Raw genomic sequence first — 17,676 nt, forward strand, 5'->3', positions numbered from 1 at the left:
GTTATAGCTACTGTTTCAGTGAGTGGTAATTAGATTACAGTTACTTGGTTGAAATAAATGGATTACACGGCGATATTTTCCAGTTTTTTCAGTAATTTCACTCATTGCCCGAAACTAACTCAGGTCTAAACTAGATCTAAATTAGATCTAAACCAGGACTAAAACCAGGGCTAAAGTCGATCTAAACCAGATCTAAACCAGGACTAAACCAGGATTAAAACCAGGTCTAAAGTAGATCTAAACCAGGTCGAAACAAGGACTAAACCTAAAACCAGGTCTAAACTAGATCTAAACTAGATTTAAACCAGGTCTAAAACCAGGACTAAAATAGGACTAAAACAGGATTTAACAAGACTAAATCATGCTACGTAGATGTGTTTCCTCGTCTTCTATCAATAATATTTTTAATTTGGTAAAGTAAAGTCTGGGCTTTTTATTTTCTTTTAGCAGATAAAACGTCTTATGTTACAATATCCGAGTCTTTGCTTCTCTACAGCAAATCCAAAGTATTCAGATTACATTACTCACTTTAAGTAATTTAATGGATTACATTACAAACTACATTTTGGGGTATGTAATCTGTAATCTTTAGGGGAATACATTTTAAAAGTAACCTTCCCAACACTGATTATAGACAGAATACCGCCAAGATCAAGACCGAACACAAGATTCAAATGTACATCATACATCTGTGATCATGACTGTTGTGGACGCCCGGCGCTACTTAACCCCCAGACTACTGAGTTTACTCCTGTCTCAAACTCCTGTAGATCTCTACAGTCTAGAACAGACTCTCCACTATGTATTCAATATGTCTTAGAAATGAGTCGTTCCTATGCTCCCTTATCAGACCATAAATGACTTACTATTCAGTTTGTTGGGTCCAAACCTTTTAACAAAGGTCTACGTGGGTATTGGAAATGTAATAACAACCTACTAAGAGATGATATTTTCTGTGACATAGTGAAAGACCTGACTAGAGAAACATTAAACTCTGAGGCAATGGATGACATTCTGAAATGGAAGTACTTCAAGTTTAAAGAAAGGGAGAAAGCGATCAAATGAAGCAAAGAAATAAAAAGGAATAAAATGTTAAGAGAAACGGAACTAATGGAGAAACTGAACATCTTATTATTAAGACCAACTTTAAACGAAGAAGAAAAAGGAAATGTTACACGCCTACAAATAGAAATTGACAACATGTATATTGATTTGACAAAAGTTTCCTCAGAATCAAATTTTATTTGTCATTCCAGTATAAAAAATACACAGAAACGAAACAATGCACTCAGGTCCAGGTCAACAGCAGCACAGATAACAATAAGAACAAATAGTTATAATAAGAATAAATAGTTATAACAAGAATAAAATAGTTAAAAATATTGTATATCAACCCGCCCCCATTTTCTAAAGTGCGTTCCAAGTCAGTGCTGTTTTGTAGTGTTTTTTCTGACAGAATTAATCTGTCTCACAGCATCAGGATAAAAACTGTTCTGTAGTCTCGTGGTCCTGGCCTGTAGGTGGCGCAATCTTCTGCCTGATGGGAGAGCTGTAAAAAGTTAATGTTCTGGATGGTGGAGTCTCCATGATGCTGTGGGCTTTTGTCCTGCACCTGCTGATGTAAATATCTTCAATGCAGGGGAGACTACAGCTGCAGATGCGCTCCGCAGCTCTAACTATCCTCTGCAGAGCTTTCCTCTCTGCCTTGGTGCTGCTGCTGGTGGAGAGCATCCTCACCACCAACATGACTGTGTGGTTACACAGTCATGTTGGTGGTGAGGATGCTCTCCACCGCACACCTGTAAAAGGCCTTCAGGACAGAGGGGCCCACACCTGCTTTTTTTAGGCGCCTAAGAAAGTATAGGCGTTGGTGTCCCTTTTTCACAATGCAACTGGTGTTATTAGACCAGCTGAGACTATTCATGATTTGGACTCCCAGGTATTTAAGACAGTAAACAATCTCCACCGCATCTCCATTGATGTACAGAGGAGAGGGGGCATTAGGTTTCCTGCGGAAATCAACAATCATCTCCTTTGTTTTCTTTATATTGATGTACAGATTGTTGGTTTTGCACCAAGCTTCCAGCTGACAGACCTCCCTTCTGTAATTGGACTCATCGTTGTTCATGATGAGCCCCACCACTGCTGTGTCATCAGCAAACTTCACTATATGATTGAAAGAATAGTGAGCGACACAGTCGTAAGTGAGCGTTGTATACAGAAGGGGACTTAAAACACAGCCCTGTGGTGAGCCAGTGCTGATGCAGATGGAGGAAGATGTGATGTTGTGGATCTTTACAGCTTGTGACCTGTTGGTGAGGAAATCCAAAATCCAGTTGCACAGTGTCCTGCTTAAGCCCAGGAGAATGAGTTTGTCTACCAGTGTCTGTGGGATTATGGTGTTAAAAGCAGAACTGAAATCCAAAAAAAGGAGTCTAACATAAGAATCCTTTTTTTCAAGATGAGTTAGAGCTACGTGAACCAGTCCAGATATAGCATCAGCTGTAGAACGATTTTCACGATAGGCATACTGATGTATGTCCTCAGCCACGTTTATGGACCTCCTTATTTCTGTCATAACCAGCCTTTCAAAACATTTCATAATAGTCGAAGTCAAAGCCACAGGACGGTGATCATTCAAGGTTGACACTGTGCTGCACTTTGGGATAGGTATTCCTTTATTAGATCTAGAAAAAAATGGCTGGAGCACAGGGGAAAATCCAGTTATTTCTTTGCTTTAGAGAAGCGCAATCGGAAAAAATGTATATATTTCTAACTTTATGATTAACAACACTATGGTTGCAGACCACCAAAAAATCTCTCAGTTCATTTGTACCTTTTATAGCAATATATACAAGTCAAATGACAAAACAGTAGAGTGTGAATCCTTTACTAACTCTGCTCAAAGTATTATTCCAACAATTTCAGATCAGTATCAGCAAAACTGTGAAAAATAAATCACTAAAAGAGAAATGATGGATGCGATCAAATAATGCAGAAAGGTAAATTCCCTGGCAACAACGGTCTTACTACCAAATTTTACCTACATTTCTTGGAAATTTTGGAAAACCCACTTTTTAAGCTCTTAAATCATTGTATTAATCAAGAGGAAATGTCAGTCACCATGAGACAAGGTTTAATTTGCTTCATCCCAAACCTGGTAAAAACTCTTTATTAATTGACAATTGGAGGCCAATCACATTATTAAACATAAATTATAAAATTCTAGCCTCTTTACCAAACATTTAAAAGGGCATTTACATGAAATCATTAACGAAACTCAGACGGGCTTCATGTCCAATCCACACATCAGCTCAAATATTAGATTATTACTGGACCTCATTGATTATTCCCTGTAGCGGCCAAAACTTACCCTGTGCAAGGTCCGCTATGGCTGCAGCGTGTGTGGTGTCTCGAATGCGTGTCTTCCATAAAAAGAGAGTACAAATACCGTGTTTCTCAATATTTATTGGTGTACCTTATAGCCATCCAAAAATACACAGATTCAGCACTCAATATATCACGACGACGACGGTCAAAAGACTGTATACCTTCATGGTGCAACACCTGTGTGCACATTTTCCTCCCCTTTTATAGGGCAGGTACTTGCATAAATTAGAAATAGCGCCTCACAGTGGCAGGAGGTACAGATGTGTAATAAGGCTCCAACATTCCCAATTAAAAGACTCTGAGACTCTTGTTGTTTTTCTGGATTTTTACAAGGCGTTTGACACAGTTGAACATTACTTTCTCTTCAGTACACTCAAAATGTTTGGATTTGAACCTAAATTCATATCAAATATAAAAATGCTATACAAAATTCCTCAAAGCTCTGTTCTGTTATATATCCACATACAACTCTAGGCTTTCCCGTACATCGCTCAGTTCATCAAGGCCCAGTCACTCCATTTCTCTTTATGCTGGTTGCTGAAGTAATCTCATTACATGACAAAAATAGTCAAGTTATTCAGGGTATCAACATTTTTGGTAAAGAAATTAGAATTACACAACTCGCAGATGATAAAGCCTTGTTTTTACAAGATAAAAATCAGGTTGACTCTGCCATTTCTCTTGGCAAGCAGTTTTCTGTTGCCTCTGGACTCAAACTTAACAAGTCTAAATGTGAAATACTAAATGTGAAAACCTTGTGGATTATGAAAAAGAAAGCAGGTTTAGTCTTTGTTACAACAGATATACACAGTAGAGAGTCTGGGTAGCCCGGGCCACAGTCACAGTGGTCACATGGGAAGATGGAACAAAAAGGTTTTCTAACAATGTTTCCTAAACTTTTTTTTTTTTTCTAGCGACCCATATTTTAAAAGTCACAAATCTTCATGACCCAAGTCAAAGTGGATTTGAGCATTACTGAACATTAATGAAGATATTTTATTGTTGACTGTGTCATCGTGTCTCTGAACTATTAGTATTACTGAAGTTTAATGGTTTGCAAATGTAGTAAACACTTCACACTTTGTTTTAATTTGAAATACCATAGATATTCCATTTATTTATTTTCTAATGACAATAACATCAAAGGTCAGAAACTGTCAAGGTAAGAAACATCTGGTGATTGACACTGGCAAAGGAGAGTGAAAAATTACAAATTGTAGGTAGTCCTGTTGATATTAACAAAAAGGATATCAGTTAATTGTTAGGCCAATTTAGGACTGTTAGAATCAGAAAGACTTGTATTAATCTCAGTTATTATAATTATTGTTGTTGTTGTTGTTGTCCTAGACATGAGGAAAGAGCCAAATGTTCCATATTGCTACAGCATTGTACTTTGCCATCCAAACAGTGAATTCACAAATGTTTAAATATTTCTATTTTTAGGAGCTTTATACCATATTATAACATTATTCCCTCAACGTTATTCCCTCAACATGTGTAATCCCTCCAGAACCTTTTTTTTTAGAATGACATCAGATAAAGCAGTCCGTGTAAACCACTCATCCAAGCTGCTTCTTCAGTTTTGGCCAGACTGCTGTGGCCATTGCCTGAAGGGAGGAACGAACTACACTGAAACTACACTGAAACTACACTGAAACACACCTGCTACAGTCATAACTGAACTTCCCTTGACAGTGTCTTAGAGGATCAGTCAATCAGACCAAGCAGCCGCCTTTCAGGTCTCTTTCCCTTTAAAATGTACCACACCCTGCATTGTTTTAATTCCTGAGACTAAACCAACCAGCTCATTAGAGGCTGCCTTGTCACTCATCATGTCACCCATTTTGTAAAAAAGACGAGTAGTTGCACACATTGCTTATCTATGCAGGTTGTCTGCATGTAAAATATTACTCAAGTGGGAGTAAACTTTTTTTTTTTTTTTTTTACATAGCTTAGGTAGTTGTAGCCGACAAACACAGTAGGTAGGAAAATATAATAACAAATATATGAATGTTAAAATAAATTATGTTATAATAAAAAAGTAGGAGAAATAGCAAGAGGCTGGTGTCAAGTAAAATTTAAATACAGGAATATACTAATAAAAATATATACCTGTACCTGGATACCAGCTGCATGTAACAGCACAGTCTGATTTAGAATAGGCACTAGAGGTTGATAAATATATAGCTGGTTTGTGCCTTTATGATGATTGCAGCGTCCACACACACACGTGTGTCCTGTGTGTAGGAGCGTATGGACTGTAAAAGTCTCAAGCAACACGTGATTGTAAATGTCACTTTATCACTTTATCACTTTACCTTAACTGTATCAGACAGAGACACCTTCATATGAGGCAGTCTGTGTAAACCACTCATCCAAGCTGCTTCTTCAGTTTTGGTCAGACTGCTGTGGACACTGTCTGAAGGGAGGAACGAACTACACTGAACCTACACTGAAACACATCTACTTGTGTCCAAAAAATGTCCCTTGTGGGTCAATAAAGTTTGTCTCAGTCTAAGTTAATGCATCTAACCAAGTCAACATTTTTTCTTCTTTCTAACAAACAAAAACTGTAAACAAGCAGGTGTGCTCAGTGTAGTTAGCTAGCTCCTCCCTTCAGGTAGGTATAAGGCAGTGTCCACCAGCGTCTGACCAGAACTGAAGACGCTGGATCTGACTAATTGAACTGAATGTTTCTCTCCTTAAATCACATGTTTCTGAGTTTGTATGTTGAGGAGATTAATTGTAGAATTAATTAATATGTTGAAGCACCAGTTGTGTTTTTTGGACTATAAGTTGTACTTTTTTTCATGGTCTGAGTGGTCCTGCCACTTATACTCTGGTATTCACATATATTAAAATGTGTTTAACAGCATCTGCTCTTACATTGTCTTTTAAGGTAAATTCTATATTAAAATGTTCACACTGACAGCCATGAGAGGGCACTCTATGCTTGTGTGCCAGTATCTGCTGCTCTTATTACTCCAATACCACTGTCACTTCTACTACACATGTCTCCTGCAGAAAGAGCCTCTGTCCTGTCTGGTCGATCGCACCATTACTTCTGTACCAATTTAAACAAACTTATAAAGACGACTGAGAAGACTGAACACAAATGCCCCCAAAATGAAAATCATACTTTGCAGATTACAAGCTGCAAGTAGCAAAATATGCAGCCGAAAATGAGTAAAGTAAGTAAAGTAATCATGCAGCAGAATGAAAGTTTGGAGTGAGTGAGAAACTTGTGACACCAGGAGGATACACCATGAAACTTTCCCGAAGTCACTGGATGGATGGACAAAGCCTGAACTTCAGTGACACCGAAACCATCCTGAATAATTCTACCTGGACCTGATGCTGAGTCTGACAACAGCTACAAAGAAGAGGAAGCGGCGCTCTGTTTACCTCTGAAGGTCACGGAGTTGCTCAGAAGTGACACCGAGGATGAAGAATTGAATGGATTTAGTGATTTGGAGTGAGATGGAGAGTTTGGTAAACTTGTTCTGTTCTGTTGTTTATGTTATATTTATCTGAAGAACTGTTCATATGTGAGGTTAACAGTCTGTTGTTCTCTCTTCTTTTGTTATTACTAGAACTTGTCTTTCAAGATGATATGCTGGTTCCTGGTCTCTGATTTTATAAAATAAATTTCCCCCCAAAAGTGCGACTTATATTCCAGTGTGACTTTTATGTTTTTAGTTCTTCATTACACATTTTTTGGCTGGTGCAACTTATACTCCAGAGCGACTTATAGTCCGAAAAATACAATAGTAAAAATATATTATTTTATATATTATATGTTTACATATTAAAATAAATTTATTAAGTTACATTACATTATTATTAAGTTACAGCCCCTGCATTGTGCTTTGCGTTTTTCCTTATCTCCATTCTGTTTGTATGTTGGTGATAGATTCTATGGCAAACTAAGATCAAATTACATTTATACATATATTTATAAGTTTATTTTACAACAGCCTGATATGGGTCTGGTCAAGCGGTAACAGAGGGAAACAGGGGCAGATTTTTGACATTCAAATAGTTCTTTTTCAGAAACTAGAGGGACTATTGAAATAAGTAAAGTATCAGAATGTAGGAAAGAGTTAACACTCCAACAGGGTCAAGTTAAACCTGTGATATTCTTTCAAGTTGTTGACAAAAAATTTTAAAAACTCATGTCGGTAACAGAGGTAATGAAATATGCAGCACTTTTTGGGCAATAAATCCAAACAGTGATAACTCTTGGTTCTCACTTACATATCCTTAACAAACTGGTTTGAATATTTGCTTCATATAGTTTTCTACCATATGGTACAAGATTAGGTTTAAAAACCTCTTACTTTTTGAGTCATGAGATTTTTTATTAAGAAAGGTCATGGTAACGGAGGGAAAAGTAACGGAGGGAAAATTGTGCAAGCAAGTAGAAGGTGCAGGATTTTACATCATTTGTCGCTTTTTTCTTCTGAATACTTTAATATTACTTCAAAATGAAAGGAAACTATTTCTATAAAATATGTCAGTCCTTCCAAGCAAATTTATATCATTTTAAATACATTTTTTTGAAAAATCATGTACCTTCATCAACAGTTCAAAGATGGAATAACACAAGATATGATGAAATACATCCATTTATTGACATGATTTGCAGGTCTTTGAAATTTGGAAAATAATTTTTGTTCCATGTTTCATACATGGTCTGTTTAAAATGTATGGAACTTTAGAACCAAAAATTGTACAGAAAAAAGGTCAACAGTTTCATAAACTAGAGTACATATGTATCTGTTGAATACATTTTTATATCAGATGCATTAACTTGAATTTTTGGCCTTGCTGTTTACTTCTGCTTGACCGGGCCCACATGTTGTACAGACAACAGTGCAAAAAGGTTAAGGTGGCTTCTACACCTCTGATACTTCATACCAGCCTTCATTATTCCTTGGCTTTATTCACACATTCCGTGCATATTCTGGTAATTTACCTGAGAAATGACCAGATCAAAAATGCTGGAAAAGCAGTTGTGACTTTGTTCATACATGACTTTGTTCTGGCAGAATGCAGGTCAAGTCCCAGATCAGGCTGTATGAATGAATGCAGTCCATGTGGCCAGCACATACTGTACCCACCCACACTCCCACTCCACTGCCCCAGCTCAGATTCGTGGTGTCATTCTGGACAGGGTGGACCAGATTTCTTCAAGTCTGTCCAGAACTGGAGCAGCTGCTGTGAGGAGTGCAGGATGTAGGTGATGACCCTGGAGAATTGGCAACGGTTATATTTTGAGTTATATGCCTGAAACTGCCAAGGCTGTGGGGGAGATGTTGGACTCAGACCCAGCTTTGTCATACACATTCCAATGTAAGCATCCTCAATGTTAAAAGGTTTGATTGTCTTGGAGACCTCCACAAATTTCGTTGGGAGGTCACTGGAGAAGATGTAGCCCATGCCCAGGCAGTAGGTCGGATAGGTGTGCTCAGGGTACATCTCTTCTGACACATACCATTTTGAGTTTTTGGATCGTACCACTGGACGGTTCACCATCAGCATCCCAGTTAAATAGTTCACTCTGGGTATTTCAGGCTTTTTTAGCATGTCCACAAGATTGTCTATATTCAAAAACATGTCTGAGTCAATCTTCATGGCAAAGACGGCGTTGGTGCAGTGCATGGAGAGCCAGTGCATGATCACCATGGTCTTGATGGTGAGGTTGACATATGAGTCTACAAAATCGTTCTGGATGAGGTCATGGTGCTGGTCATTCTCCTGCTGGAGGCTCTGCTGTTCGGCCTGAGGACCCTTGGCCAGTCCCAGCATGAACAGAGTCAGCACCTGCTCCCCCTGCACCCTGGACTCCTTACCCCACGTCTGACAAATGGCATCTCGTGCATCTACATTTGTGGGTGCCACTGGAACCATTAGAACCAGGAAGGGATGGTTCTTGCACGCATCAGCGTTGTCCATGATGAAGTGATAGTTTGGGGCATAGGCAATGTGAAAGTGGAGAAGTGGGGGTTTTGTAGCTGGAGCAGATGCTTCTCCTTTGGGTTTGATGGCCAGAGCAGGTTCTTCTGGTTGGGGTTGGGAGGCTGAAGTGGGTGTCTCTGGTTTAGGTTTGGGTTGGGGTTTTGTTGCTGGAGCAGGTACTTCTGGTTTGGTTGCTGGAGAGGGTGCTTCTGGTTTGGGTTTGGTTGCCAGAGCGGGTGCTTCTGGTTTGGTGGTCAGCTCGTTGGGGGAAGCAGAGGTCTGTACCAGGAGCTGCACAGGTTGATGAGCATCACGGAAAGCAGGGGGCCTGAATCCTTTCCTGTTGTACCCATGCTGTTTGAGAAGTCGTTGGTAGTACTGATCCAGGGGGACCGTGTTCCACCATGACATGCTGCCCGACATGCCCAACAAAAAGAAAGAAATCAGTACAAAAGCATTATTTACGAAAGAAATCCAGTGGGATCCAGGATACATTTGTCTTTGAGAGATCCATGAGAGCGGGCCAAGTGTGCTGCAGCCCGTGTGGACGCGGAGGCAAAAACTCGGAGATGGGAGGAGTTCGGGGAGGCCATGGAGAAGGACTATCGGACGGCCTCAAAGAGATACTGGCAAACCGTCCGGCGCCTCAGGAGGGGGAAGAAGTTCTTCGCCAACACTGTTTACAGTGCGGGGGGAGAGCTGCTGACCTCGACTGGGGACGTTGTCCGGCGGTGGAAGGAATACTTTGAGGATCTCCTCAATCCCACCGTCACGTCTTCCGAGGAGGAGGCCGAGGCTGGGGACTCGGAGGCGGACTCATCCATCACCCTGGCTGAAGTCACTGAGGTGTTGGAAAGCTCCTTGGTGGCAAGGCTCCGGGGTTGGATGAGATCCGTCCTGAGTACCTTAAGTCTCTGGATGTTGTGGGGCTGTCTTTGGCTGACACGCCTCTTCAACATTGCGTGGCGGTCGGGGACAGTACCTCTGGACTGGCAAACCGGGGTGGTGGTCCCTCTGTATAAGAAGGGGGACCGGAGGGTGTGTTCCAACTATAGGGGGATCACACTCCTCAGCCTTCCCGGTAAGGTCTATGCCAGGGTACTGGAGAGGAGAATCCGGCCGATAGTCGAACCTCAGATCCAGGAAGAGCAGTGTGGTTTTCGTCCTGGCCGTGGAACACTGGACCAGCTCTACACTCTCCATCGGGTGCTCGAGGGTTCATGGGAGTTTGCCCAACCAGTCCACATGTGCTTTGTGGACTTGGAGAAGGCATTCGACCGTGTCCCTCGTGGTGTCCTGTGGGGGGTGCTCTGGGAGTATGGGGTCCGGGGCCCTTTGCTAAGGGCTGTCCGGTCCCTGTATGACCGGAGCAGGAGCTGTGTTCGCATTGCCGGCAGTAAGTCAGACCTGTTCCCGGTGCATGTTGGACTCCGCCAGGGCTGCACCTGTCACCGGTTCTGTTCATTGTATTTATGGACAGAATTTCTAGGCGCAGTCAGGGGCCAGAGGGGGTCTGGTTTGGGGACCACAGGATCTCATCTCTGCTGTTTGCGGATGATGTTGTTCTGTTGGCTTCATCGAACCAGGACCTGCAATGTGCACTGGGGCAGTTTGCAGCCGAGTGTGAAGCGGCTGGGATGAAGATCAGCTCTTCTAAGTCTGAGGCCATGGTTCTCGACCGGAAAAAGGTGGCTTGCCCTCTCCGGGTGGGTGGGGAGTCTTTGCCTCAAGTGGAGGAGTTCAAGTATCTCGGGGTCTTGTTCACGAGTGAGGGAAGGACGGAACGGGAGATTGACAGGCGGATCGGTGCAGCTTCGGCAGTGATGCGGTCGCTGTATCGGACCATTGTGGTGAAGAGGGAGCTGAGCCGAAAGGCGAAGCTCTCGATTTACCGGTCAGTCTTCGTTCCTACTCTCACCTATGGTCATGAGCTCTGGGTAGTGACCGAAAGGACGAGATCACGGATACAAGCGCTCGAAATGAGTTTCCTCTGCAGGGTGGCTGGGCGCTCCCTTAGAGATAGGGTGAGGAGCTCAGTCACACGGGAGGAGCTCGGAGTAGAGCCGCTGCTCCTCCACATCGAGAGGAGCCAGTTGAGGTGGCTCGGGCATCTGTTCCGGATGTTTCCTGGGCGCCTCCCTCGGGAGGTGTTCTGGGCATGTCCCACCGGGAGGAGGCCTCGGGGAAGACCCAGGACACGCTGGAGGGACTATGTCTCTCGGCTGGCCTGGGAACGCCTCGGGGTCCCCCCGGAGGAGCTGGAGGACGTGTCTGGGGTGAAGGAAGTCTGGGAGTCCCTGCTTAGGCTGCTGCTCCCGCGACCCGGCCCCGGATAAGTGGACGAAAATGGATGGATGGATGGAACTTATACCAACTAATGCTTAACGTGTTGCCAGCATCCACAACTTATGCCTAATGATAGTCTAACCTATGCACAGAGCATGGCAGCGTATCACCGGTGATCACGTGTCGTCGCCAATTAAATGGCTGCCGCTCGACAATTTAAATCATATCATATGATATATCATCATATCAATCTCTCTCTCTGTACAGTGTATGGTGCTGAATGCAACAGTCGGGAGGTCGGTAGGCAGCCTATATTGCAGCGGGATCTGTCTGCAGACCACAGGCTGTAAAGTTGTGAGCACGATGGCGTCAGCTGTTTCCTGTCTACAGTAAAACCACTCACCACTGCTCTTCTAGATCTTACAGCTCTGCACTTCTAGTTTAGATACAAGACAAAACTGACTTATTATTATTTGTGAAATGTGGTGTAATACTTCAGATACATGGTTTTTAAAGCATAAAAGATTGGAGATAAAGTCCACAGGAAGTAGAGTCACTGTCACTGATCTGCAGCTTCACACGCGCTGGACGTAAACAAACACACGTGCGACACACTCGCCTTTTTACTTTCAAGGAACGACTCAAATGGATTAATAGCGCGGTGTTGTCGACTGGATGTCATTATTTGCGAAGGACAAATTCTATGGATAATACAGGGTGAGTAATAAAGTCTTCTTATTGAGCTGGCACAATGAATTGATCGGTTATTTACTTAGTCTGTATGGTGTTCTCAGCAGATCGCCTACATGACGCTCTTTTTTTAAATGCAAATGACTGTTTCCCACAGCTCTCAGTGAGGATAATTTCCCACTGTCTGAGATCCTCTGTGGTAGAAATATTCTCTGATCAAGTGTTTTGCATGGGCTCATATGATATATGGGAGCGCAAAGTCTGACTGTTTCCTCCCAATTTTATACCGATTCTCCTAAACACTGCCAATACGCCATTATACGGGAGCTACAAGTTAGAAACAGGTTCAGTAAGTTCTGTGGTGATCTTTAACATGTCAAATACGTCTGCATATGTCAATATGCGTTGGAGATATATATAAGTTACACACAGGTTCAAAACACGTTACTCATAAGTCACTAGACATTTTCTCAACGTATTTGGACGTATGAGAAACTTACAGTTAACGTGTGTCAACGATCACATAACTTACCTACAACTTATGGCCTGTGTATGCAGGACGTAGAAACATACGCTGACATATGGCCAGAAATTTTCAGCATGCTCCAAATTTTTCCACGACCTTGCCGTATGTCTCCATATGCCAGCGTGCTTCAGCGTGCTCAGAAGTTATACAATACTTACCTAGAACTTATCCGACGTACATCAGCATATTTGCCAAATTTTTCATACGTCGGCATACGCTGGCTAAATCATCAAGGTGTGACAGCGGCATAAGGGCCAGTACTCTTTGTGATCAGCAGCCAGATGAGTAAATGTTTATGTGTGACTTTCTGGGTTAGGTTAGGTTAGTTTAACTGTATTTAAAAAAAAACAACACACACATTGGGAAAAAAAAAATGCTCAAAGTGCCCAATGATACATTAAACACATGCACAAAAGACAGTTATTACAGAAGACATCTGACACTGTGAAATAAACAAGAAACAAATAGGGAGGGATAAGGGAGCCAAAACATGAAGATGCTACATCAATTTAGACCCTTTTTTCAGACATGTCTCAGATTCAGACGGCAAAACGTTTTATTGTCCATGTATTGGGAAGTGTGCAATTAGCATGCTAGTTGTTGTCATTATCATGATGATGAAACTCCTCTCTGATCTCTGATCTCCAAAAGTTGAGAAAAACATTATAAACTCATTGTGGTGAATAATTAGGATGCTCTGAATGCAAAAGGTGAGTGAGGAATAAAAAGAGTGCATTTTACAGTTTGCAGTTGTCCAAACGCACCATGGCAAACAGTTTCAAATGCACTCTCTGCACTTTCTGTTATATTTCATAAAACAGTTGGTGCCTTTACATTAAATCAGTGGTCCCCAAACTTTTTTGTGCCACAGACCGATTTTATGTCCTACAATATTTTCATGGACCAGAGGTGTAAGCGAGAAGACGCAGGCGCAGTTTGTGTGGCATGGTTTAGTCCAAGTTTTAGACCTGGTTTAGACCTGGTTTAATCCTGGTTTAGACCTGGTTTTAGTTCTGGTTTAGAGGCGCAGTTCGTGTGGTGTACAGGAGGAAGCATGGGAGACGCAGCATATGGGGGGTTCATGCTTTCGTGGCCCAGTACCGAACACCCCACTGCCCAGTATCGGTCCACAGCCCAGGGGTTGGGGACCCCTGCATTAAATGATGTGGTTCAACACACGTTTGGTGTTAGATCTAACCTCTCTGGGGCTTATACACAAATATAATGTTTACAGTACAGGGGTCAAAAGCCACACTGATATTCCAGCACTAATGAGGTCAGCGCTGTGACCATCAATCATAGAACCACTGAAGGAGGAAGGAGACTCTCAGTGTCAATCACAGCACCACCAGCGCACCAGCCACAACTCCTGCACATCAGGTTTGTGAAGTTGTAGTGTGCTGTTTTGTATTCTGGTGATGGTTTGTGTGTCAACCACAAGAAGGGCTGAAAAGGGCTAATAGTGAGAGATCACTAGATTACTGAAACATGCATGGATGACATAAAACAAAAGGCATGTTCTGATGAAGTGACATAACATTCTTACTACAAATCTTATTATAAAATTTTGCATAAAACCCTCGTTTTAATAAATGTGCAGCATCATACATGTTCTGACATATCAGCTGTTATAAAAATGTTTTTGTTTGTTTGTTTGTCTGCTTTTCTGTCTGAAAAAACAGCACTTTCTGCTCTATAGCCTCAAACCGATCAGTGCAACATACAGGAGGGATTATCCTGGATTTGAACACTCAAAACTCAGGACAAGGTTAAAATAGGGAGGCCTTGGAGAAGACTAATGAGGAGATTTATGAATGAACTCAAAGAGGACCCAAAGTTTTTTGTGTAAGTGAGGAGGGGAACGTTAAAGTAAAGGTTCACTCAAAGAATAATGAGACTTACTTTTATTTCATGTATATATACTGTATAAGCCACAAATCAATAGAACAAACTATGTCTTAATTGTAAGCTCTCTTGTACATTAATTTCCTGTAAAAATGGGGCCAAACTTTTCTGTGATGAGTGACAATGAGTGTGTGATTGAAGAGGCTCGTCCTAATCACCCATCTCCAGCTCCAGAGTCACTCCAATCAATGGGACGGTTTCATTATGTTCCGAGCTTTGAGATGGTGATTTCTACAGGGACTTCTTCAGCTCTGGGTTCATTAAGTCAGAGGAGTGATGAGAGCTCAGATCAGCACACACAAGTCTGGAGGAAAAGTGCAGGACCACATGATCTGTGGCTCTGATTCTGAATCCTGCTCCTAACCAATTAAAACACTTCAAACACTCTTGAATAAAAGCTCAAGATCTGTATGTCATTTGTGGCAGGATAAAAAAAAAAAAGATTCTGAACTAGTATTAAAGGGCAGCTTTCTAAATATTCAGACGTGGGTATTAATCATGTTTTTACATTTAGTCACACTTAAAGTTTAAAAACTGTAACTCACTGCCATCCTGTGCTCTCTTGTGCTGGCCATTTCACAATCACTAGTCACAAATAGAAATGATCAGGTTCAATATTTTTGCATTTATTTTTTTGGAAATCTCTTGGCAGATACAATGTTATCAACAAAAAATGTGTCTGGGAGAAGGACATCACATTCTATCACATTCTACAATCTGAAAATCATCAATAGCCTTTGTGTTTCAGAGAGTTCAGTATTTTAAACCATGTTGATCATTCTTGCCCTTCAGTGCTCCAAAAATCACTGAATTCAATTTTCTTTTGTTATTTATTGATTTTTTTGTGGCCATACGGTCTTGAGAATGAGATTCAAGACTAAACAGGGTTTGATTATCTGTGCCACAGTGAGGAAACACAGGCTCTAATGCCAGGAACACATAATTAAATAAATAAATAAATAAATAATTAAACCTCTTTTATAACTGAAGTGGCTGCCTTTGTGCATTCTATAGTAGCTGTTATTTCTGGTTCATGTTTGTTCAAGACTTTTCAAAACCTCTCATTATAACAAGGCTCAAAGTAAATGCTAATTAAACTCTAATACTCTTAAGTACGCACCTGTCAATCCTGACAGCACAGTGACGTGGGTGTGTGTGGGTGGGTATGTGGGGAAAGGGTGTGTGTGTGTGTGTGTGTGTGTGTGTGTGTGTGTGTGTGTGTGTGTGTGCATGTGTGTGTGTGTGTGCGTGTGTGTGTGCGTGCGTGTGCGTGCGCGTGTGTGTGTGGGTTGTTAGATTGATAAATAAAAAGTTTGTCTCTGCCCAGCTGTACACATAAAACTATTCTTTATGTCCTTAGGAAACTTGGGGCGTGTGAGTCACAACAAACATTAAAAAAAAAACAGGTTGGAACTGAAAGATCGAATGTCCCCGAGGTCAAAACACGTACCTCGGTAAAGTAGAGAACGTCAGCGTAGGCTGACTCAATTTCATCCAAAAAAGCACAGAACTGCCGGTGCTTCAGGCCCCTGGATTTTATCTGATTGATACACGTCACAACAACAGACATCACACTGTCAAACTTTAGGTACTTGCTGCAAAGAGCCTGCTGGTGGATAATACAGTGCAGAGCAACTGCCTCTTCTACACTTTCCTCTTCTAATTTTCTTTGAACAAGTGCCACCAGTCCATTTATCCTGCCTGTCATTGACAGTGCTTCGTCAGTTGTCATTTCAGCAAACCTGGCCCATGGTAAACCGGCTTTTAAAATGGTATCACACAGCTGGCAGAATATCTCTTGACCAGTGGTCTGACCATACATTGGCATCATTGTGAGCAGCTCCTCAGTAACTTCAAAATTGTCAGTAACACCACAAATATACACTGCAAGCTGTGCAGTGTTAGTGATGTCTGTGCTCTCAACAAGAGCGACTGAGTATGCACGGAAATGTTTCGCTTTCTCACAGAGTTGATTATATGTCACCTGACATTTCAGTATTGCACTCTGCCAGTGTGTTGGCTGAAAGACTGATGTTGCCAAACTGGCCCTTCTTTTCTGGAAAGACTATATCTGCAGCGTTTTTAAAGAAACTCGCCTTCTGTGAATGACTTTCCTGCCTTTGCAATCATCTCACTCACTACGTAGCTGACTTCAGCTGCTGCATCGTCTTTGCAAGCTTTCTTGAAAAAATGTTGTTTCTTCTGAAAACATGTTTTAAGATTGGTAACTTGGTCCCTTTCCTTTCCCAGGTATTTTGCATACTCTTCAGCGTGTCTAGTTGAGTAATGACATTTGATATTATATTCTTTGTACACTGCAACTTTCTCTGTGCATATAAGACACATTGTGTTGCCCCTGTGCTCAACAAAAAAAATTCCATCTCCCACCTTTCTTGAAATTGCCTGTGCTCATCGCTAATCTTAGGTTTTGAGAAGGACAAGACTTGGTCTGGGTGGAAAAAAGCAACAATACATATTTAGTTACATATATTAAAACATAAGAATATAACTTATAATATTCCTAATTCTTTTGTAACTTTCACTGGATGACAGAATTTATTTTCTTTCCACTAGACTAGATTTCACTTCGAAGTCACTTTCCATTCAGCTAACGTTGTTAATTCACAGTTTTAGTTTGGCTAATTTCTCTGCAAATACCACCGGAAGCAGTTACAAGCCCGAGGGAGCTGATTTAAGAAAAAATATATAAATAAATCAGCGTTGCCCTGCTTCGAACATTTGATAATAGTTCCATATGAAATATATTAAATAACTTGTGGTATACATTATACTTTATTTATTTTTTTTATAAAAAAAAAAAAAATTTCTGGATTCTTTCAACTACATCGTCTTTTACTCACGCTTCTCGTATGTCAAACATGGATGGAAGACTCTTGTTTTTGCCTCGTACTTTTTGC

At 41.3% G+C, this 17,676-nt stretch overlaps 1 protein-coding gene across 1 annotated transcript; it reads right to left on the reverse strand.

Annotated features, from left to right (window-relative positions):
- Nucleotides 1–8,553: 8,553 nt before the first annotated feature.
- LOC110159275 (beta-1,3-galactosyltransferase 1-like) lies at nt 8,554–9,774 on the reverse strand. Its single transcript, XM_020923823.2, has one exon. The coding sequence runs from the start codon at nt 9,772–9,774 to the stop codon at nt 8,554–8,556; it is 1,221 nt and encodes a 406-aa protein (XP_020779482.2).
- Nucleotides 9,775–17,676: the final 7,902 nt, after the last annotated feature.

This window comes from Boleophthalmus pectinirostris, unplaced genomic scaffold (genome assembly GCF_026225935.1).
Source record: "Boleophthalmus pectinirostris isolate CB_2022bp ecotype Guang Dong unplaced genomic scaffold, ASM2622593v1 HiC_scaffold_22, whole genome shotgun sequence".
NCBI classification, from domain to species: domain Eukaryota; kingdom Metazoa; phylum Chordata; class Actinopteri; order Gobiiformes; family Gobiidae; genus Boleophthalmus; species Boleophthalmus pectinirostris.

Bases quoted from the DNA above. Each gene is read 5' to 3' on its own strand.
- LOC110159275 (XM_020923823.2), bottom strand. From the start codon at position 9,774: ATGTCGGGCAGCATGTCATGGTGGAACACGGTCCCCCTGGATCAGTAC.